A 25,189-nucleotide genomic window follows, 5' to 3' on the forward strand; every position below is an offset into this window, starting at 1 on the left:
GTTCAGTTCTTGACCTCAACCATCCACACCAATCCTGCTTGTTGCCATAAATAGTTCAGTGCCAAAACTTAATTATAATGCTGGTGTCCAGCCAACCCCATTGTTTAATAACCTTATGCTCCCGTATTAGATATTTTTTACTAGAATTCAATTGTTTCTAAGTTGACCTCCAGGAAAAGGTAACCACACTACCCTTCAGCTGCCAAATATTTATAGTACATAACCTTTGTTTATTAGACAGAGAAAGACTTATTTTTTTAATGGCTGTGACTGGACTATTCTCAGATATAGGTGCAACGTTACGTACACATCTGTTGCTCAAGACGGAAGCTTTTCATTTATCTTGCGTTAAATTGAATAATAAACCAATAAAAATGGCAATAAAAGGTCCTATGTTATTTGTAAAGAGGTAAGAATGTACACTGTAATATTTTTTGTTGCTTTTACACAAAACTGTGGCAGCTGATCATGATGTCACTCAGCTTGTATTTGTATGAAAAGCACACAGTTCATTTTTCCATTGCAATCCACTAGAATGTTTGTTTTTGGTTCCTTTTTTGTTATGTTTTAACCTTCCCTGTGGAATCAATGACGTCATTGACGAGGGTGCAGTTAGCTTGGGTTTGTATCCATACTAAACAAGCCCATACTTTTCAGTAAATAACGGGCTGTGTTTATCATGCATCCAATCAAATGTAATGTATGAGCCAAGACACAAAAACACTCATAAAAACCGAGACACAGAGCAAACCCCGGAAGTCCTCCGTCTCCTGCGAGGTCAAGACACGGAGTCTGTGGTTGAAAGGGGCACAGAAACAATACTTGCTTTAGGTCTGTAGACTATTTACAGACGGAACTAGCACTTTTACGCACTTTTCATGGTCAAAGTCTCTTGAGGTTAAACTGCAAATAAACAAATCAAGCTGCCACCAGAAGACTAGGTCACAGCCCTTCTGTCAGTTATAGGAGGGGACACAGTGCAGAGGTATTTGTTTATTTTTGTGAGGCAGAACTCACAGAGCCCCCTACTCCTTTCATGCCTCTCTGAAGCAGCTGTTATACATCAAGAGGCATTTAATCAGCACTTTTCCACTACGTCCCTCCCAGAAGTTACATGACGTTAGACCTTTTTTTTTTTTTTGAAGTAAGACTTGATGTTATCCAAACTGAAATATTTTTGATTTATTTTGTTTTTCAAGATACTGAACTCTGCAAAACCCTTAAAGTGTAGCCATGACAACCTTCAGTGGGCAAAATCACACATTAACAAAAACAAATTCAGAGGACAGTAACATTTCAATCTTCGACTCAAGTGGTTTCTTTGAGAGTTTATTTTATATATGAACAACAACAACAAAAAAGCAAAGTCAGCAAATGCCTAGTGTACATCTACCTCAACTTCGATAACAGAAACAAAGAAATGGTCATAAGGAACCAAGCTAGCACAGGAAATTGATCCATTGTCAGGTTTTACAAGCTGCTTATTCGGATATAAACCAGCATCAGATTTTGGAGATTTAGAACTTGTTGAATTATATTTAATACATTCATGCATAGATGTGTTGAGTTAAGTGCTGAGCATACATTGTTTTTCTCCTTTGCACTGAAAAGTTATACAGGAATCTTGCAGCTCACAAAATCTGAAGTGGATCAAACTGCTGAGAGACTGTAGCCGTATTTGTTTATCGTACATTGACACAGAGTGGTTAAGTGCAACAGGAGGCAAATCACAGGACAGGGGAAAAAAAATACTTCAGTCACATGTGCTTGGAGCTGGGGGTAGCCTAAGAGCTCTGTGGGAGACCAAACAGTTTTACCAAAGCAGACTCTCTGGTGCACTCATCTTTCAGGGCAATGATCACAAAGGGAAAGATCAGTCCATTGTGCGTGTCAGGAACCTGTGAAAACTAGGGGCCTCTACATTTTCCATATGGGAAAGTATACTCTACGTTTTGTAGCTTTACAATCTCTGTAAAACACTGTGCAGAACATTGAAAAGGAAGTTCCTTAACAAAGGCCCGCTGTTGCTTGCATGACACCGACCACGTTATCAAATGCCTGCTGATTAGATTCATGGCAAGGAGTCATTTCCTACAAGAAGCTTTAGTGTAAAAATACAGAACCATATACAACAGGGCATCAATTTTCCTAGCATAGCTCTGAATATATTCCAGTCCTTAAAACCTCCTATGGCACCTGGCAAAAGGGGCAGACAGACGATTCAGTATTCATTATACACCAAAACACAATGTTGTTATGTTGTGCAAAAAAGCTATAAAAGAGAGGAACCACAACTGGCCACAAAACATTCCCTTGCGCAGGCCAACATACTGTTTCTGCAGATGCATTGCTCAATCCCCAAACCCTCTACAAAACGCACAGCTCCCATGTGCAGCTGACGCAGGCATGGACGTGGATGGTGGCTGCATGACATCACCAAATAGGACACGTCTTCAGGGACTAATTAATAGTTTTTAGAAGAAAAACAAGTCCAACCGTGGCTTCATAAATTAGGCACACAAGGGACTCCACGGTCCTCTTGGCTTTCATTTTCAAAATGGGCTGAGCTTGCATTGGGCAAGTCCAGGAGTTAGCCTGTGCATGGTCCAAAAAAGGGGACATTTCACCAGTTTCAGACCAAACAACAACAAAAAGAGAAAGTACAGCATTTTAACAAAAAAACAAAGACGTTCCAACTGTAGAGTGTGAGCATAATTTATGGTCAGCCTTGAATCTGGGATATTACAGGTCCTAGTCCACACCCATCCTGACTGCAGAAATCCAGGGAGAGCAATCTGAAATCCAGCTTCCTGAGCATGGGCTAGAGTTCATTAATCTCCACACACCACTCACTCCTACTGAACATGGCACCAGAGAGGAAAAAATAAAATGTTACAGCAGTCTAGAAATCCAGTGCTGAGGACACACTAAACAGACCAGTTTTTAATCTAACTATGGTAGCCGTTAAAGTAATTTATTAAAATAAATAGTAAAAAACTCCTGCTTTTCGAAACACCACTATGTACTGGACTGAAATTCACTGTTGGAATTGGGTATTACCACCACCAGTCTACTAATCAACAACTACAAAACCAATCCAAATAGTTTATTGCAATTTTAGAAAAAAAAAGAAAAGCAGGGTTGTAAGTGGTTCCCGCAAAGACCACATCTGGAATACACTGGCACAAGACTGACTAGGCCTACACTCCTTCAAGGCTTAATGTTTTGACAAGGTCTTCAGCTCAACATCTTCAAGAGCACAGACAGAAGGTCAGTCTGGGCTTCAGTCAGTCCGGTGAAACAGTCAGGAAGTTCGAATTTACTATAAAAAAAAACATGTTATGTGCAGCTTTGCCGTCGTATTTATCCGACCAAACATCAAAAAAATGTGACAGCCACGACTGACAATTACACAGCTTCTTTCATTAGAAGGAAGGATTTCAATGAATTCCCAGGAAACTTTCCACAAAAAGCGGAAACTTCAAGGAAACCTGAGCCATCAGCTGCCTCAACCAACTCCAGTTGGAAAAGTGCAACTGGACTTTTTCTGCCTTTTTTGTGTTATTTCTCTTCTTCTGTATCTGCCAATGTGCTAGTGGATTAGTGTCATGAAAGGCATGGAGCCAGTTTAATGATTTATATTCAATGTTTTGCCATATTAAGAAAAATCTAGTGACATTCACAGTTTCTCGTGTGTGTATATATATATATATATATATATACACACTCACCTAAAGGATTATTAGGAACACCATACTAATACTGTGTTTGACCCCCTTTCACCTTCAGAACTGCCTTAATTCTACGTGGCATTGATTCAACAAGGTGCTGAAAGCATTCTTTAGAAATGTTGGCCCATATTGATAGGATAGCATCTTGCAGTTGATGGAGATTTGTGGGATGCACATCCAGGGCACGAAGCTCCCGTTCCACCACATCCCAAAGGTGCTCTATTGGCTTGAGATCTGGTGACTGTGGGGGCCAGTTTAGTACAGTGAACTCATTGTCATGTTCAAGAAACCAATTTGAAATGATTGGACCTTTGTGACATGGTGCATTATCCTGCTGGAAGTAGCCATCAGAGGATGGGTACATGGTGGTCATAAAGGGATGGACATGGTCAGAAACAATGCTCCGGTAGGCCGTGGCATTTAAACGATGCCCAATTGGCACTAAGGGGCCTAAAGTGTGCCAAGAAAACATCCCCCACACCCTTACACCACCACCACCAGCCTGCACAGTGGTAACAAGGCATGATGGATCCATGTTCTCATTCTGTTTACGCCAAATTCTGACTCTACCATCTGAATGTCTCAACAGAAATCAAGACTCATCAGACCAGGCAACATTTTTCCAGTCTTCAACTGTCCAATTTTGGTGAGCTTGTGCAAATTGTAGCCTCTTTTTCCTATTTGTAGTGGAGATGAGTGGTACCCGGTGGGGTCTTCTGCTGTTGTAGCCCATCCGCCTCAAGGTTGTACGTGTTGTGGCTTCACAAATGCTTTGCTGCATACCTCGGTTGTAACGAGTGGTTATTTCAGTCAAAGTTGCTCTTCTATCAGCTTGAATCAGTCGGCCCATTCTCCTCTGACCTCTAGCATCAACGAGGCATTTTCACCCACAGGACTGCCGCATACTGGATGTTTTTCCCTTTTCACACCATTCTTTGTAAACCCTAGAAATGGTTGCGCGTGAAAATCCCAGTAACTGAGCAGACTGTGAAATACTCAGACCGGCCCGTCTGGCACCAACAACCATGCCACGCTCAAAATTGCTTAAATCACCTTTCTTTCCCATTCAGACATTCAGTTTGGAGTTCAGGAGATTGTCTTGACCAGGACCACACCCCTAAATGCATTGAAGCAACTGCCATGTGATTGGTTGGTTAGATAATTGCATTAATGAGAAATTGAACAGGTGTTCCTAATAATCCTTTAGGTGAGTGTATATACGTACATACATATATACACACACACACACAACAAAAAAACATTTTGATTCCTACTAAAAAGGTATTTTGTCTCAATATATTCTGGTCATTATAAAAAGTGATTCATTTTTCCTCAAAATGTCATAAGTGAATCCCTCATAAGAGCCAGTTATGTGCATTATGAGTAGTTTTGACACATGCCATCTTTTTATAAGAAAGTCTCGTCAGACATTACTGCCAGTTATGTGATGTGAATAATATTAAATGATAAATTTAACAATCAAACATGAACACTGGGAGATTTATTGGAACCTGAGGCACATTTTCCAGGGCAGCTGAATCGTAAATGGATGGAATGTTGCATATTCGTCTTGATCTGAAGGAGTCAGTGATCCCTCTCAGACAGTTATACGAGAACATACAAAGATGTCAATTTGGAAAAGGTTAACAAACTGAACAAAAATGAAAAACAAAAACCACCAACAACAAAACAAAAAAGTCCTAGCCTGAGCACCTGTTTGAAAAGTGTTTTCTCAACAAAGCAAAGAGCTTCCTGACACATGCTAACCTGCTGATTTTCATCTTCACACCAAAATAAACTAAAACACACAGCACCTCACATTCACCCTGAAACAACTGACATTTTGAGATTTAATTGACTTATTGGCGAGCTTTGACAAATATTGAACAGGTCTGCATCTGTAGCTACACTATGTGATTTCATTATTTTTTTTTGCATTTTTCTGCTGTTCATTTCACACCCACAATTAAACCAACAACCTCCCTCAACGTAATTTCCCTAGTTTCAATATCACTCACCATCTGATGGTCAGTGAGAGGCTGTTCCTGCAAACGAGCTGTCAGTGAACCATAAAGAAATACTAGTACAATACATTGCCATTTAATGAAAATGCAGCTCTACCAAACTGTTCAAATAATCTTTTCCTGTGAGAATTTCCTAAGAGGAGGGGGACTCCTCTGGCGATTTATGCCACTATAACCTTGTTCATTTGCTACAATCTGAAATTCAGCCCATTGTGGTTTCACAGTATTTTCTAACCACCTACTGTGTGAAGCAGGTGCAAATGAAATGGATCCTCAGTCTCCAAAATGCTCCATTGTGGAATAGACTTTATCCGGAAGTTTGACACATACATTTCTTATTTTTTGCCTCCCGAATAAAATCAAGAGCCTGCTAAAGATTATGAACTGAAACAAGGAAATCCATTCTTTGTACTAATAAAAGTGCTACCTATTCTATATGAAGAATATCTGGAAAATTATTTTTATTTTAGTACCAAGCTTTCAGCCAGCAGCCTCCATACTTTGTGGTCAGAAAAAACATGGAAAGGAAAAGAAGAGACACACACACACGCAAGGGTACATTTTGTGAGAAGATTAAAAAGGTTGTTCACATCAAATAAGCTTAGAAGGAAGAACATGGTAAGAGAACATGTAAGGTATTGGCATTCCACAGAACATGTGTTAATTACATTTGCAAAACGAACAGAATACAACAGAAAGAAATAGATCTCTTCTTTAAACCCTGGATCCCTCTTTGTTAGAAAAACAGAAAAAAAATCAAAATTGGACAGTTTATAGCAGGAGACAAACATCTCTTGCCAGGAACATAATGTATGTTTCCTCTGAAGACTATCCCTTATACTGGAAATGTCTCAGTGGCCTTATACTTGGGAAAACTATGAAAGATCACTAATATGACATCATCCGATCAGTAATGTCTGGTTCCAATAATCTGAATCTTTTTTTAATGTTATTTTACAACCCCCAATTGTGGATGAGCCAGTTACTATTATACCACCCGAGTCATCATTATTACCCAAAGTGTAGATGTAATTTAATATCGACATACGAATCAGGAGCCATTCAAAATGTTGCCTCAACAGATATTTGATCTTTCCATGTTTTATTTTACTGCAGGCATTTAATTTGACATCACAAACAGTAGCCTTGAGAGACATTCTATTATGATTTGTTTGTTTGTTTGTATTTCATGTAATAAGTCCTTTAATTATTCCACTCACAGAGTCAGATGTAGTTAATAGATCTGGTCCCGATATGCGTTCTTTTCTGCAGATGACTGCAGCTCTCTCTTGTGAAGTTGGAAAGTAGCACAGACAGACAGCTACCAGACCGCATAGTTGCAAAGCAAAAAGGCAAAGGTATGGGAGGTGAAGTGGTCAATTTTCCTGTTAAGAGAAAATGCACGACATTTGTATTTATTCCAGACAAACTGGAATGCACTTGTGTCTGTAATTTCACAAGTCAATTTACCACAACTATTGTACCAACATACTCCCCTTCCTCACACCCCCCCACTCCTCAAGTGGTGCTTCTGCACATCCCAAGGGGGACCGGCTGACGTTCATTCGCATGGAAAGAGAGTTTTGTTAGGAGATATCAAGACTACAGCAGCCAGCATCTGAAGCTTCAACAAGAAAGATCTCTCCCAACAGCACAGAACACAGCAGTCATAATACACCACCCAACATCAATTGACAAAAAAAAACACATCTATGCTAACCATTTCCCACAGTTACATTATAAACAATGGAGAGTTAAAAGAAAAACGTATGTATGTAGTGTGGACAGGTAGGGAGTCAATTTAAGGACTGCCTATTTAGGACACTGTGATATATCACATTACATTAATAAAGAGATATTTGAAGTTCAGAATCTCCAAATTAACATTTTTCTACTCACAATACAGCCAATTGCAAGTGAACCAAATGGAAGAACAGGGCAGAATATTTCAAAAAGCAGTGTCAACCTTTTCTCTTACTAACAGGGGATGGGGGCTATAACAAATACATTTCCAGCACTGACTCAAACAGTAAATGTAATTTATTCTTTCACAAATTCACATTCCCCCATGATGCTACTCATGTATACTGTATTTAAAAATACCAAGTCCAGGCAAGTGCAAAATGTTTTCCCTTTTTCTCCCATTCCTGAGGTCCAAATTATCACATTAAAGCAAATAACTTGTGCTTGGCCAATTCAACAAGGCTCATATTAGACAGAGTACAGTTTCTATATTGTCTAGGAGAGATTTACATTTCCATATGAACAAGAAGGCCTGAGAATAGACTGCAAACACAGTGAAGCAAAAGCAACTCAGTTCCAAAAAAAGAAAATGCAGCTTTCACAGAAAAGCTGAATTGTCAGGTCTTCTGTCCAATAAGTTGCCATCTTTTTTATGGTAACTGTTGCAGATTTTTTTTTTTTTTACACACAAAAGAAACCACATGATCACACAGCAATTACAGTTTCCTGATGAGAAAAAGATAAGAAAAAAGAAACTGAATAAAATGTAGGGGAGCTACAGTAATGATCCTGTGATCATGTGTGCATAATTTCATGGCTGACTGACATTATTCAAATGACTGGCTAGGTTGTGACGTGTAGATTTGGAAATAAGGGAACAGAACCCTTTTACTGGGACAATTCTCAGACTAGCATTGTTTTTTTTAATAATATTATTTCTTCTTTTCAATAATATTCGATGGGATAAGAAAGGTTATGAATTGAGAAGAAAATGGTATTCATCCCGGAGCAGTCCTGCCTGGTATCCATTGAAGTTAACAGGGATATCCCAGATTGCAATGATGGCTGAAATCAGTCAGGTTACATTATCTGCTGTGGGAAGATAGCTTGTGTGTAAAATATTTCATTGAAAACAAACAAATGTTAAAAAAATCTTAGTCTTGAAAAGGTTAAGGCTGTTTCTTTTTTTCTTTTTTTTAAACTAGCAGAGAAATTCCTTTTTTCTTCTACTTCTTGTTCTTTTTTTCCTCTCTCTCTAATCTCCATCATTAAAACCTTGCCACTCTTCCAGTCTGGGAAAGCAGTAGGATGAGTCTGGAGTGTTTGAGATTACACGTCAACCAGCTCTCAGCCTGTGCTTAGCTTCTGCTGAACAAACTGTAACTCCCTGATAGGAAAGGGTAACAAACATTTAAAGGAAAAAAAAAAAAAAAAAAAAAAAAAAAAAAGCATTTCTTGAACAATCATCTCGAGCCAAATTGACTAGTCATGATTTTTTTTTTTTTTTTTCCTGCTTCCCTCCACAGGACATATCTCCTCCTCCCTATTAACGTCACTGGCCCTGAGAACACTGCATATGGGAAGTAAGCTAATGAAAGGCTGTTATTAAAACTGAAACGCCAGCAACTCCAAACTTTGAGTTTTTTTGTTTTTTTTTTGTTTCCTTACAGTGAAATTCGTCCTGCTCTCTGACTTTGTATCAGTCATCTGTGGACCGGAAAACAGCTGACAGGTTACACTGCTTGATAAAACTGATAACATGTTCATTAAAAAAAAAAAAAAAAAAGTACTGCTGCTGAATAATAGCGAGAATACAATTTGCATTCATATTATGATGCCAACAGATGCTTCATTTGTGGATCTTTTGGTGCACGCTGTTTTCTAGAGAGTGTGGGTGGATGTCAGAGCTCAAGTGTCTCTCACAAACGGCAGGTTTGGGGAAACATGTATTAAAAAAAAAAAGTAAAAACACAACAGGAAAAAAAAAAAAGTACCCCTATTTTAAAACAGGCTAGCCTCCCTGACTCCCAACAGCAAACTTGTTTTTTGTCTTGGTGGCTAAAATACCATGCCATTGTAATGGCTGCTGGAATGATACTCCCTGTTCAGATTTTGCATTTAATTTGGTTCCACATCCATCAAAACGATTCTAGAATATGGGATGTACACGAATGCAAACTGAACAGCTTGAATAATTATTTTTAGTGCTCTACTGTAGCAAATCGATTGTAGGATGCTTGGTCGATTGGTTGGCAGGAGGGCAAGCAGTTTCTCCCAGGGGCCACATGTTGAGCATCACAGTTTTATATGGGCCAGAGACTGGAATGGATTTGTGTCATGCCGAGCTCCACTGAGATTGCCACTCTTGCCACTGGTTAGAGTTAATGACTGGAAAGACTATAGCAAAACACACAGGATCTGGCTTAATAATGCCTTACTTATTTGTGAGCAGAAAATAACTGGACATTGCAGTTCAGAAAGAAAGCAAAAGGATTCACAGATTAAATACAGAAGAAATGGTAATGCATGTTAAATCAACAGAAAAAGAGGAAAAACACACGACAATAGTTTCAAGTTTAGTATAGGCTATATCATAGCAAGTCAAGATTTCATAATATTTCATGAGAATTAAATAAAATAAATTAGGTGGCTCACACATGTATTTTCACTTCCCCAATCATCCTCCTTATGGCGTTTTATGGTTAAAAATGAAAAACAAAAGTCTCTGCCCCAACAAAATGTTGTATTTATCAAGAATAAATGTGCAGATAAAGTCCTGAGAAACGTGAAAACTGTTCTCCGAATTCCAAAAGACCCTTGTTTGTCCTGTGAGGAACTGCATGCTTCACAATGGGTTTACCATGGATGTACTGGTTTTCAGTTACACCCTGCAAAATCAAATTAGCTAAGGGTGGGAGACAAGTGCGACTTCAAACATTAGCTGCAGGACTAAAGGAATAAAGCCCGGTAACCTAATACCTATGCATAAAGACTCGTCTTGTGTACTTGTGAAGAAAAGACACGGGCCAGTGAATTCAACATCACAGACTTGCTTTGCATTAAAACATGGAGCAATCAAAATTCATAATAATGGATAAGAGAACAAATTAAATCTGTTGACTTTCACCAAAGCCCTGAAATAACTGTACACACAATTATATCAACAAGCAGGAGGTCCCCAGCATACATTCAATACTGCATGGTTTAATGCACACAAAGTTCAAACGTGCAATTTTAGTTCAAAGGTCTCAAAACCGACCAACTTTGATATAAATGTAATTTGAACAGCAATAAATAAATAGACATATATATATATATACATACACACACATAAATATATAATGTTAATGATTAATTTGTGCCCAGTGATGGACTGGCGTCCCGTCCGGGTATATTCCTGCCATGTGCCCTATGCCTGCCGGGATCAGCTCCGGCTTCCCCACGACCCTCACCAGGATAAGCAGTTTCGAAGATGGATGGATCGATGGATGGATAATTAATTTGCTAATGTTTAAAACAAAACATGAAACTGTCTTAGGAAGGTGACTAGGCTATATGGATTTAAGAACAACTGAATACAACACATCAATCACAAACCTTGTTTGTCTTTGGAGCCTAAGGAGGGTCTACTGAAAAATTGTCTTCTGTTAAGTGCCTATAAGGGACTTCTACTACTATACGTTTTGAACCACAGCAAAAACAGATATAGTAGTTTAGCAGATTCATAATAAACAATGTAGACATTGCCCTACATTCTCGTCTTGAGCAAAGATTAATTTCTGAACTTTCATAGAGGATATTAAACACCTGGTTATTTTTAGCAGAAAACTTCTTTACAGGAAGATGCCCATGTTAAAGGGAATTTTTCCTTGCATGGTCCATTACACTGGGCCTTCCTATTGTATCAGCTTGGTTAACAGGGGGTCTTCTTCTCAAGTGACCAAAACACACAGGGTTAATGAATTGTATTGAAAAGCACTGTGGCACTGTATCCAGCGCTCTGGGTAATGCCCCCTCAACCAACTGCACAAGTAGCAACAGGCATGGAACACTGTGTTTGCTTTGCTCTTGAGGCCTGAGAGAGCGAGAGAGCGAGAGAGCGAGAGAGAGCAAGAGAGAGCGAGAGAGAGCACAGACAGCTCAACAAAATGGAGAACCAGCCTTCTTAAGTCTCTCCCCCAGACTCATGCATGTGACAAGCTCCTCTATTGTTAGAGTGTGCAGAATGATATTATTGCTTTCACTCATTCGGTGTTTCCAGACACACACGGTTTTATTTTAATTTCTTATTACATATAACTAACATGGCTCTAGGAGTTTACAGCACTTGTCAGTCTTAACTCCTTTTATTTTTTCATCCTGCTTTGCTGTCACAGTGAAATACACAATCAAATCATCACTATCTCAGACTAATCCTTTAAACACTTTTAGATGCATGAATGCATTTATTTTACACCAACGCTATTATTGTGGGGCAAAAAAACAACATTTTATAAAGGCAGACGCAATTTTCTAAGATAATTAATCACTAATGTAAAAGTAAAAAGCTTTAAAACAGTTTTGTAAACTCAACAGGTACTTCACTACTGATAAACCATGAAGGATAGGTATGGCAGTAGTCTAAGGAGGTGACTTAAAATTGACCACCTCAGGGATTAGACCTGTATATTAAACCACATTCACTTTGTTTAAACTTCAAAGGGGCACTGACTTTCTCAAAACCAAGCTGCCAAATGGAGAGGAGGGGAAACTGTGTATCCTTTTAAATCCCGGTAGTGGCACAGGGTTTACATAAGGCGCCATGCTAATCTGAAACTTTTTAGGAAGATGAGACCGAGTCGTGTATCAGGGCCTTATTGACACTGTGCTTTACTTGGGGTAAAACACTGAAACCTGACTGACAGCGTGGTCTGAAAGGTATGTCTCTAAAATAACCAAATCCGAGATTATACAGCTATATGATTTAAACCTTCAAATTCCTGGTATAGACAACCCCAGAAGGATTACAAACTCAGTGCAATGAGGACATGCGTGAATTGCATGCATTTAGAGATGCAAGTAAGGGAAAAGGTTTCTCTATGAGAAACCTCATGGCCGTTAAGCTAGTGCTGAACACCATTTCACAGTTTCATTCTCCTGCTTTACATCACAGACTATAGCATACCTGGTGCTGTACATTTTGAAACACAAAATCAATTAAAACACTGTACTAAAATTGCATTCTAAATAGGAAGACTCACACATGCCAGGAAAAGATTTGGCAAGTATCTATTGTTTTACTTTGTTTGCCTGTTTGTCATGTTTCTTAGCCAATTCCTGATAGGTTGGGATTTCTCATGTTGTAAGAAATAATTATCTACCTAATGACAGGCTAAATCTAACTAACCATAGAATATTGGCTCTTCAGCTTGAGTACGTGAGAATGCATCTTTCATTTATGGTTATCACCACATCCTCTTTACTGTTAAAAAAAAAAAATTTGGTAAGGTTATGCTGCAGCTGAACGTAGTTTGAAACCAGGATGACGCAGCCAGTCACCTCTCTATTACCAGCATTGTTAATTGCATTTCAAATCCCCTTTTTAGTGACCCCTCTGTACAGCTAAGAGCTACTTATTCCAGGAATGAGCACCATTCTGTGTGTGCAGCAAGGATTCTAAATAATATTGATGTCAAATTACAACACTTTATAATAGCAAAAGCCAAACAAAACAAACAGACAAAAAACAATAACCCCACCAACAGCTAATGTAAAAGTATTGCAATTGGATCTGAAAAGTCAAAAGCACTTAGAGGAAGGCTTATTATCATCACATGGATTCTTTTTTTTTTTTTTTTTTTGTAATTTTTAAAAATGTCAAGAGAGGAAAAAAGACCTAGAAGATGAACATATAAAAGATGGAATACATTTTGCAGGCATTACATGGAAGAGATTGGTGGAAGTGGAAGTATCTTGGGGTGGCACTGGATTGATATAGGATGATGATGATGATGATGATGATGATGATGATACACACTAGGTCACTAGGCTGAGTAACCTAAGTGAGAATAGCCAACAACTAACATAGAAATCACTACTCAGGGTGAAGCTTATTTGAAAAAAGGCACTCAATAGCCTTAAAATTCCACATCTGAAAGTCTTTAGGAACAAAGGGCTGAGTTCCACTTTCTGAAGCATATTAATTGGTGTGTGTGTGTGGGGGGGGCTTATTGACAATGTAAAGACTAATCCTTCTACCTTCCTAGCTGCTCACTGCATCTCCATGTAGAACTATGGATTCCACCCGGACAAGATATGACACATTGCACAACTTTATAGGTTAAATTACCAGACAGAATGTGTCTGGGGCCGTGCATTCCTGTCCCAGTCTCGACTGATATCTGTGAAATTGATTCTTGCATAGAGTAAACCTACATGTGGCTACAACAGCTGGTACATAAATATCAGTTTTATTTACTGAGCTTCATCTAAGATGCCCTGTTAGACAAATTGAAAGGCGGTAATTTAAACTATTGCTTTCATTTGTGTTACAGAGATCTCCTTTGGGTGCAGGGTCTCCAAAAATGTAACAATATTATAAAATTGGTATTGAATTTTCAAACAAGGCATTGCTTGCCTGCTTCGCTTGTTTTCAGGTTTAAATTTTACATCTGTGTTTTCACACATGCCATAGTCACTTCTTTATTTTTGGTTTTGTTTCAGTTATGATTATAAGGGGGAAATTGAGTGTAACATATAAACAAATACATTTGTACCTACATAGCTTTTGGTTGTGTACTTTTGTTCTGATTGGGTACCCACATAAGTTAATGATTTCAAATCAGTATGGTCAAAACTTGATAAGCAATAATATATCGATAAGCAATCATTATGATCATCAGGGTGCAGTCACTTTAGGCTGGAGTGTTGGCATGGCATTTTAAATGATCCCTGCTATACAAAAGATATACCAAATTATTGTGTGCCGACTGTACCGGCATGAGAAAGTTACAATTTACCTCGTGAACACATTCGATTCCAAAAATCACACACTATACCATACATTGTCCAATAAACAATTCATACAAACTAGCGTAGGCGAGTGGGATGATTCAAGTGATCGCAGCAGACTGCAGATTTTTTCAATTTTTTGAATGTGGGATTGTTTACTTGTACAATCTCCACTGTGCATAAATCTCCTCTGTTTATTTAAAGGAGAAAAGAATAACTCTGTCTTCACTGTTTTCACCCAGCTGTGCAACACAGCAACACTTCATGTTGTCTACAGAAACTATAATCACTATCAAGGAGTAAGATCGTGAATCACTAACACCGAGTTGATTTGATAATGACTCGAGTTGCCATAGGGAAGACAAATCTGTATTTTTTGTCATTTGTGTCACTATACAGGAAGTTAGGACATAACACATGCTAAAATCCTGAACAAGCAAAAATGCTGGGTTTTGACATCAACTGTTATTTGCTTATGTGATAGAATAAATCTGGAAAAGTGCTTTACATTTATACACTACACAGCAAAAGGTAAAGATGCCTAAAAACATACTTTTAGGAACTCCATGCATTATACTTTAAAGCTAGATTACAACATGGTTATTTTGAAAGGCATAACGTAATTCTTACTTCTGGTGATGATGTGGCCACCAATAAGTGCATAATGCAAGACTATCTCACATTCCTAAAAAACACTTCACATCGTAGATACAAAAAATAGTACATAAATAAAAATTAAGAAACTCAACATAAATTAGTCTGAAATATTTGTTGTCTTCGGTTATATTCCTTAGAATCACAAATGTGAATGTACCCGTGCTAAAATTTAAAGCTGGTGTCAATGTAAACATAGGCTCCTTGTGGTACAGGATAAATATGTTAATTCGCCACATCATTTGAGAAAGGTATGTGTCTGTTTGTACATATCCTTGTACATTTTTACATCAAGCAGACTACAACAGAAAAAGGCCCGTAAAAGTTTGACATCGTCTGTCTGCTTGTCCAGAGATACAGACCTACATTCCAAGGCAGTGATTTATGCAGTACCTTTCCAACATTTTAAAATGAGTACCCTCAAACACAGCTCCATTGTTAAGTTTCCCCCACTGCACCTGCAGTACAAACATCAACACTCTGCATGCCTTCTTTCAGGCCTGAAATGATGCCTGTGCCCAAACTCCTACCCACTACTGTACTAGTAACTTCTCAATTTTGTGCTTGGTGTTGTGTCATTCAAATAATATCTGTGTCAAATCTGCTCATTTTAAATGGGCAGGGGTTTGCATTGTCATTACAGCGATGACTTTCCTTTTGGATTGACATAAAAAGGATGGCAAACACTATGCAAATCTCTGACCAGTTTCTCCAGAAAAGCATGCAATGTGTCACATGTCCAGGTACATCCTAAGGCAATACATCTTGTAAACAGTTGTGGACAGAAAGCACAAACAGTGTCCATTGGCAAGGTTCAGTAATGCCGTCAGAGGAACTGAATCTTCCCGTTTCATTCATTTTCCAAATCAACATCACATTGAAGGCCCTAGCTCTGCTGAAGCACACAAATCTAACTTGCCATTCTCGAGCGTGATTTGGAAATCCAGCTCTGCAGAAGGACCAAGTTCTGAATGCATCTTCCAAGAACAATAGACTGCATCTCCATTACCTAGGTAATCGCATTTGAATTCATTTATTCATGTCATCTGTACAATCATCGCTTAAACACATACATGCACCCAGCTACCTTTGTTTACCTACAGTTAATCACAGAAACACAGAATGTTATCCTATTCCACGAATGATCACAGCGATTTGAAAGCATCAGGAATAAAACAAATCATGTTAACCATCAGTGATCTTAAGTAGGCCACAGCATCACTCCATCCCAGCCATTTCTCGCATCACCCTGCACCCCCCATGGCCACCAACAACTGACAAATCGCCTCGGCTCAATAGCACAATTCTGATTCATGATATAGATTCCACGTTATGATATATATATTTTTTTTTAATAAGGATGTGCAGAGTAATTAGTTCATGAAAATGTAGTGCTCTTCATATTCCACTGGATGTCATCTTGCTTTAGTCTAAATTAAGAAAAACAACGTCTGGATGCACAATACAGTACAAAACATTAGCCTATTGTCTTTCTGCAGGGTGTATCTCAGTAGCTCTACCTTTATGCCAATTAAAAGCTTCTTAGCCAAATATGGACCTTTGTTATTGTTTATACAACTATATTATAAAGATCATTGTTATTAGGTAGCTCGTTGTAATTATAATGAAAACAAAAAACATAAATATGGAATAATGCACTCCCATTATTAAACACAAAATCGTCCATCGCATTCAAAACACTGCTTTTTGTATCCTAATAAAAGGCAGGACGAATATACTAGCTAGATACCACCAGTACCCCCATCTTCACGGAGATATAGAAAATGTCTTCCAATAATAACCTGTATACTCGTCACAACACAAAGAAACACATCCAAAAGGAGAAGAAGAAGAAAAAAACTATTTGGAGGCAATTGCTTTTCATTTTTGTACCGTGAAAGATGTATGCTTTCAATAACTTCCCATCATGAAGTATTTAAATGGGGGGAGGGGGTGTTTTTCTGCCCTTACTGTACACAAGCGTGTGTGCAGTTTGCAGCATTTGGTGTGTGTTATTGTGATTGTTGTCCTATGCATGTTGCAGCCCGAAATGAAAGCATATCTGCAAACACAAAGCCAGCAACTCGGCTGAGCCAGCTATAGCAGAGTAATGTGCCATTTCAAGTCAGTGGGTCTCACCAGACAGGGCTGAAACAGGTCTTCAGATCACCGCTCGGATCAATGGCAGGCAGGCAGGCAGAGGAGGAGAAAATGCGGTACTTACTGTCGCCGAAGCCAGACTGTTATCCGTGAGCGTCAGGTGATGGGGCTCCCATCTTCTCAAGTACTTGGAAGTGAGCAGCTTGCTCAGAAAGGTCCTGGGGTGTTTAATGACACACACTTGGATGTCCCCCTCCTGCAGCAGTTTGTACCTCATCCCATTGCAGTGCAGCAGGACTCTCCGACACGGTGCGGCCCCCATTTTATTATTCCCCTCCGCCGGTGCCAAGGCGGACATCTCGCCCAGCAAGGGTTTGCTCTCCTCCGACTGGTATTGGTGATTGTTGTGGAGTTCGCTGCCTCCACCCGAGCTGCTATTGAAATCCATAGCAGCGCCGACAGCCGTCTAGTAGCAGTAGCAGTAGCAGTAGCAGTAGCAGTAGTAAATCGCGATACAATATAGATCGGTTTTATATCCCAGAAGCACCGGACGCGGACCCACGGACGAGTGTTAATCGGATTCGGATCAGGGGGAGAGACAGAGAGAAAAGAGATGAAGGAGGACAATTGAGAGAGAGGAAAACAGAGGGGAAAGGGGGGGTGGGGGGTGACAATTGAGGTCCAATCTCTCAACAGATTCCCCTTAAATGTCTTTCCTCCCTGCTGGTCGCTCTCCCCCCAAGAAATTAATCTGCCAATGCCATGATAGTAATATCCATAACGCGCGGCTGGAAAGTGATAGATCCAGTGCAGAGAAGATGGGGAGGGGGAACTAAAAAAATAAGTCGTGTTTCCTCTTGAATTCGCAAGATCGATCTCTCTCTCTCTCTCTCTCTCTCTCCCTCTCCCTCCCTCTCTCTCTCTCTCTCTCGCGCTCCGTGCTGGTGAGAGATTGCAGAAACTGCGCGCGCCGCCGGTTGGTCCGCGCCGGGTCACGTGGCGCCGGGATGACGTCAATGGGGGAGCGGAGCGGATGCGCGCCTGTGCGGCGGGAGGGAGTGAGGGTGCTCCGGGTACAGCCGTGCATCACGCACTGGAACCTGTCTTGCGTCGGGCTTTGTCGGACGCGAAACCCGGGGCTCGGCTTTGCGGGCGACTTGGGAGGGGTCGCTTTGGGATAACGGTCGCTTCTCGCAGGCGTGAGCGGCGTTGCAACTGCGTTTACAGCGGACAGACGCTCGTGTGGAGGAAAGACCTGTCTGGCGTTACGCGCATTTGCTTCTGCACCGCCGGTGTGTGTGTGTGTGTGTGTGTGTGTGCGCCAAGATGCATCGATACGTTGGGAAATCACGGGAAGCGCGTCATTAGACCTGATGTACACATTTCTGTCTATACTTGCATCAAGGATGAGTGTTCTTCAAACGTCAACACGGAGAAAAACTGCTTTGGAATTTGGATATGTCAGACCTTTATGTATAGTTAAAGAAGAGAGCAATTCATACTTCATAGGGTAACCAAATGCACTGGCTTTTATGCGCCATTGCTTTGCAGTAGTCGACTACTCCAGTCCGCCGTTAAATAAAACCGCTAAATCAGTAGCTCTCAGGGTGTGCATTATTTAAAAGCCACTCTCACGTCAGATGTTGGATGCTGAGCTGCGCTTCAGTGTCTCATACTGATCTCCGAGCATGCTGTCACAGGGTTTCTCGGGTCAAGTCTTTTAAATATGAATGTTTTGTTTTACGTCAGCTTTCCAAAGGTCTGCACAGCCGCACTTCATTGGCACCAAACTCCTACTACGGGTTTAATTCCCCTTAAATACCCTCGCTGATTACTATGTGGTCGTCATGGCTTGCTTTGTAGATGAATCTGAGAAAAACCGACCATACATGCCTGACTTTGGTGGTCCTTTCTTTTGTGGAGGGCTTATATTGTGTCTGATCCTCCTGTGATTATCCTGGAAAGGGTTGCCTTTAGGGCTGCATTCCCTTCTTACTGGAATAGTCCATTACTAAATGAAATGTAATTTTATTCCCAGTTACACACATTTACATTTGATGACCACATCTTCAGGAATTCAGTTGACTCAAGATACAGTAGCCTTCCCACACAAGATTTTTGAGTGGGGCGAGAAATATTCAAATACACTTAATCATGTAATTAGACCAGTTACATAGCCGAGTGTGGCCCTTTAATCCTTCAGCTATTTCAATGTACATAACTGGTGTAACAGCTTTAGTTTGGGAGATTGGTCTGACGTCAGTGTAAAGGGTGATCCATTGTTGATTGAATGAGACCTGTGTGTGCTCTACTGTACCTTGAGCCTCGCTATAATAGAAGGCTGGGTGACAGAAGTGAATAAGCCAGCCCAGGCCAGTTTTGTCAAATACAAACTTAGCGTTAAGTAAGCTCACATCACCATATAAAGAGATTGCTACTTGGTGATGCAGCCGGCAGTCTCCCTTTTGTATTTTAAAGCTTCCTGCTAACAATGAAAACACACCAGCAACACTACACTACACTTCTCTGCATCGATGCTGACTGTCATAATTTCCCCCATACTTTCAGCATGTCAAAAGTGGTTTGAGAGAAAAATAAAACCCTTTTCCTTCTAATAAATGAAATGTTAAGCACTATCAGAAGAACCATCATCACCGGGACTTTTCAGAAGTATTCTTGGCAGAGACTTAGATCAATGGCAGAATTTGCACACACACATACATAAAAAACACCATACAAATTCCCTAGTCAAGGCTATCAGTTTATTTTAAGGAACTAGCCCAAAACACACAGGAACAGAAAAGTGCAAAAGTTGAATCTTCCTTTTTTCCCTGCATGATTTTCTCCTAGTATAAGTTTCAAGTAACTTTCAAAACCACCATATATACTAGGAGCATTGAAAAAAAACGATTTGTGTTATATCAAAGTACAATTTCACCATTGCACACTAAAAACATATATATATATATATATATATATATACACACCGATCAGCCATAATATTATGACCACCTGCCTAATATTGTGTAGGTCCCCCTTTTGCTGCCAAAACAGCCCTGACCCGTCGAGGCATGGACTCCACTAGACCTCTGAAGGTGTGCTGTGGTATCTGGCACCAAGACGTTAGCAGCAGATCCTTTCAGTCCTGTAAGTTGTGAGGTGGGGCCTCCATGGATCGGACTTGTTTGTCCAGCACATCCCACAGATGCTCGATTGGATTGAGATCTGGGGAATTTGGAGGCCAAGTCAACACCTTGAACTCATGATTCATCAGACCAGGCCACCTTCTTCCATTGCTCCGTGGTCCAGTTCTGATGCTCACGTGCCCATTGTAGGCGCTTTCGGCAGTGGACAGGGGTCAGCGTGGACACCCTGACTGGTCTGCGGCTACGCAGCCCCATACGCAACAAACTGTGATGCACTGTGTGTTCTGACACCATTCTATCAGAACCAGCATTCACTTTTTCAGCAATTTGAGCTACAGTAGCTCGTCTGTTGGATCAGACCACACTGGCCAGCCTTCGCTCCCCACGTGCATCAATGAGCCTTGGCCACCCATGACCCTGTCGCCGGTTCACAGCTTTTCCTTCCTTGGACCACTTTTGATAGGTACTGACCACTGCAGACCGGGAACACCCCACAAGAGCTGCAGTTTTGGAGATGCTCTGACCCAGTCGTCTAGCCATCACAATTTGGCCCTCGTCAAAGTCGCTCAGATCCTCACGTTTGCCCATTTTTCCTGCTTCTAACACATCAACTTTGAGGACAAAATGTTCATTTGCTGCCTAATATATCCCACCCACTGACAGGTGCCATGTTAACGAGATTATCAGTGTCATTCACTTCACCTGTGAGTGGGCATAATGTTATGGCTGATCGGTGTATATATATATATATATATATATATATATATATATATATATATATATATATATATATATATATATAAAAACATGTCATAAGCAAAAGACACTATGAAATATATTATCTTAAACCCTGCCTATTCATTCTGACCAACTTACTCCCCAGCTTACTTGGGGCCGATCCCGTTCACGAATCTTGTAGATGGCTAGAGGGTGACTGGAGATTGCGATGGTAGGTGGTGAAGAATTAATCTCCATCCCAGCCAGTTTAAATTAAATTAAAAAGGTTTGGTTTGGTGACCAGAACAGGAAATAAATGAGGGCTGCCGTAGGAAACTCAGCTCTGAACACTCTCCTCAGACTGCCTAATTGTACCCCTCTCTCCATCACAACTGTTTTCCGTAACAGAGGCTCTAGCCCATCGATTGGGGAGCTGAAACCAGGGTTACTCTTTGACTAAACAGGCTGTGAGTCAACAACAAAGCTCACACCAGCATATACACAGCATAGAAAGCGAGCCCCTTTAATGTAACTATATATATTCTTCTTTCTTATAATTACTTTGAAACCACTTGACTTTCTTTGTGATGAAAGAGGAAAGATGCAGAGGGCAGGAGGGGGTAGCTTGTTCATTATACACTCTTTTCGCAGCTTGTGGGATCTTTCACATCAGCTCATTAGAATCCTCTCTGTCACCGTCTCCTGAGCGCAATCACTTCTTTAAACAAACATTCTGATGAAAACATCTTGTGGTAGCATGGGCTGCAAATGTGTTGTGTTGTCTTCTCCCACAGGGACAGCCATCATCATTCCCCCAGCCTCCTCCAATCCCAGCCCGAGGGGTCGGGGAGGGCAGGAGTCTCCGAGCAGAGGCCCCCACCACAGCAGGGAGAACAAAGAGAGCCAAGCATCCAACTAAGTCAAAGGCAAGAATCCCAGCCACTTGATGTCACTTATCTTGGAGAAGGAACCAAATAGAGCACAACATTGGCCGCAGCTTGCATTGCTATAAGATAAGCAGAGGCACAAACTAATTGAGGTCAATACACTCACCATTCCACAGTGATGTATGAGTGGATACTGGGGCCACACATTTCACAGGCAGGGCTAGTTTCCTAGGTCATTGATATTGAACAGAAATGCATAGCCACTTATTTCACAGCATTTTAAAATAAATAATCATCGCCTTTCTAAACTATAAGACGTGCAGTGCTTCTTATTGTAGAAGAAGGTCTTTGGTGATGTGTTTTAAAAGCCCTTTAAAATGAAAGATAACATTACCATTGTAGAGCAGTGTGCTACTGGAAATCTCAAGTTAAAGTGTACCTTATATTGAGTACATTGGCAGTGGCATCTTTTAGAATTTCATTTGGTGCAGCTTGATCTTTCTGTCAAAAAAAATAATAATTAGATTAATTGAGTAAATGACATCTCCATCTCCAGGTGGAACAAAAACCAGAAGACACATTTTGGAAGAATATAGCTATAAACAGCAATCTTGATGTACCATGCTGCATAGAGAGGGATCTTGATTTGGAGCCTATCACCTAAGGGACACTGTGTTGATTTAGTGAATGAAATGTAATTCACAGCAATCTCCAGCATCAAGAACAGGAGGCAGCTGTGTTTTCAGCAAAGGTATCAACATCTAAGTATCATGTACAGTGTACATTGTTCACCATTCCCCCATGTAATTATATGGAAAATATTGCCTGGAAACAAACAGGAACCATTCCTCGCTGCAGGTGTTCACTCTGACGTTCGGGACATATCCCCATGCACTTCAAACACAAACTTGACAAAACATATCCAGCCACACATACTTATCAAAATAAATTCGGTTTTCATAGAACATATGCATTCTATTGACACCGAATGTATTACATTGTGCAACAATTATTTTTATTTTTTGGTTCCTGGGTAGTGTTATTTCCTAATTGCTTATGCCTCAAAAGTATAGAAAATGGCTATTATTCCCCTCAAACTTTGCTTTTGTGACCAGGACAGTGATATTTTGAAATTTACCTATTTCCAATGAGAAAACGGGCACATTTGTGTCTTTTCGTTCATATAAAGTCAGAAAAAGTAAAGAGAGTAAAAGTCAAGCAAGTCCGAGAGCGAGGAAGACGTTGCAGATCCAGATGACAATTTCAGAGGTGGAGCTGAGGAGAGAAACCCATACTACCCCAACCAAAAAGACCAAAAACGACTTGATTAGAGATCTTGGTCTCACCAAGTCCAATGCCGAGCTTTTGACGTCTAGGCTCAAGCAGTGGAACTTGTTGGATGAAAGTGTGCAAGTCGCATATCAGAGGAAGCGTCACCAACCTTTTTCCAGCTTCTTCACCCGTCATGATGGGCTCTGCTTCTGCCACAATGTGACCAGTCTGTTCGAGGCAATTGGAATCGCCTGTGACCAGAATGAGTGGCGTCTATTCATTGACAGCTCATCCAGGAGCCTCAAAGCCATGCTGCTCCATAATGGTAACAAGTACCCATCTCTTCCGTTGGCTCACTCGGTGCACCTCAAAGAGGATTACAACAGCATCAAGACCTTGCTGGATTCCTTGAAGTATGATGAGTACGGCTGGGGGGGTCATAGGAGACTTAAAAATGGTGGCATTCCTGATGGGTCTCTAAAGCGGTTTTACCAAGTTTCCCTGCTATCTTTGCCTTAGGGACAGCAGGGACACCAAGGCGCACTACCACAGGCAGGACTGGCCACAGCGGACCGAGTTCTCTGTGGGGAGGAACAACATCAAGTGGGGGCCACTGGTGGACCCCCGGAAGGTGCTGATGCCATCACTGCACATCAAATTGGGCCTTATGAAACAATTTGTCAGAGCTCTAGATAAGGAGTCGGCCGCCTTCAAGTACCTTCAAGACTTCTTCCCTAAGCTGTGTGAGGCAAAGGTCAAAGCCGGTGTCTTTGTCGGACCACAGATAAAGAAGATCCTGGAGTGCAATGAATTCCTCAAGAAGCTCACTAGTAAGGAGAAAGCGGCTTGGAACAGCTTTGTCGCAGTGGTTCGGGGCTTCCTGGGAAATCACAAGGCCGAAAACTATATGGAGCAGGTTGAAACTCTGGTGAAGAACTACGGCACAATGGGCTGTAGGATGTCCCTCAAAGTCCATATCCTTGATGCTCATCTTGATAAATTCAAGGAGAACATGGGAGGGTATTCGGAGGAGCAAGGCGAGCACTTCCACCAGGATATACTGGACTTTGAACGCTGCTACCAAGGACAGTATAACTAGAACATGATGGGAGGATTCATTTGGGGGCTGATTCGTGAAAGTGATTTACAGTATAATCGTAAATCTCGAAAAACTACTTACTTCTAAGTATTTTTGTAATACTTCAGTATAAATAAAAGTTAATTTGGATTCATATGTTGTTTTTTTCTGACTTTATGTGAATGAAAAGACACAAATTTGCTTGTTTTCTCAATGGAAATAGGTACATTTCTAAATATCACTGTCCTGGTCACAAATAGCCATTTTCTATACTTTTGAGGCAAAAGCAATTAGGAAATAACACTTACTACCCAGGAACAAAAATTGTGTTACATAGTGTTATTACTTCTATTATTTTAAAAATAATTTCCCACTTTAAAATGTTGTGTACTGTACTTTGTTTTCAAAAGCTTTTTCAATGGGGATCCTAAGCTTTCTATGCAAACCTCCTGATGTGCTGGCCTCTCTCTTTTGCAACTTCTATACATTACGGATGGCAGCTACAGTGAGGGAAAAAAGTATTTGATCCCCTGCTGATTTTGTACGTTTGCCCACTGACAAAGAAATGATCAGTCTACAATTTTAATGGTAGGTGTATTTTAACAGTGAGAGACAGAATAACAATAAAAAAATCCAGAAAAAAGCATTTCAAAAAAAGTTATAAAATGATTTGCATGTTAATGAGGGAAATAAGTATTTGATCCCCTATCAATCAGCAAGATTTCTGGCTCCCAGGTGTCTTTTATACAGGTAACGAGCTGAGATTAGGGGCACTCTCTTAAAGGGAGTCCTCCTAATCTCAGCTCGTTACCTGTATAAAAGACACCTGTCCACAGAAGCAATCAAT

The 25,189-nt window shown here is 40.4% G+C and overlaps 1 protein-coding gene across 2 annotated transcripts in view; it reads right to left on the reverse strand.

Annotated features, from left to right (window-relative positions):
- cmip (c-Maf inducing protein) overlaps nucleotides 1-18,168 on the reverse strand; it is a 73,388-nt gene extending 55,220 nt beyond the window's left edge. Inside the window, exon 1 of one of the 2 annotated variants that reach the window (XM_066713959.1) lies at nucleotides 17,367-18,168. In XM_066713959.1, the coding sequence (XP_066570056.1) occupies nucleotides 17,367-17,690 (324 nt within the window). In that variant the 5' untranslated portion in view covers nucleotides 17,691-18,168. The remainder of the gene's footprint in view (nucleotides 1-17,366) is intronic. The other variant, XM_066713960.1, reaches the window with a different exon arrangement.
- Nucleotides 18,169-25,189: the final 7,021 nt, after the last annotated feature.

Source organism: Amia ocellicauda, chromosome 9 (genome assembly GCF_036373705.1).
Source record: "Amia ocellicauda isolate fAmiCal2 chromosome 9, fAmiCal2.hap1, whole genome shotgun sequence".
NCBI classification, from domain to species: Eukaryota; Metazoa; Chordata; class Actinopteri; order Amiiformes; family Amiidae; genus Amia; species Amia ocellicauda.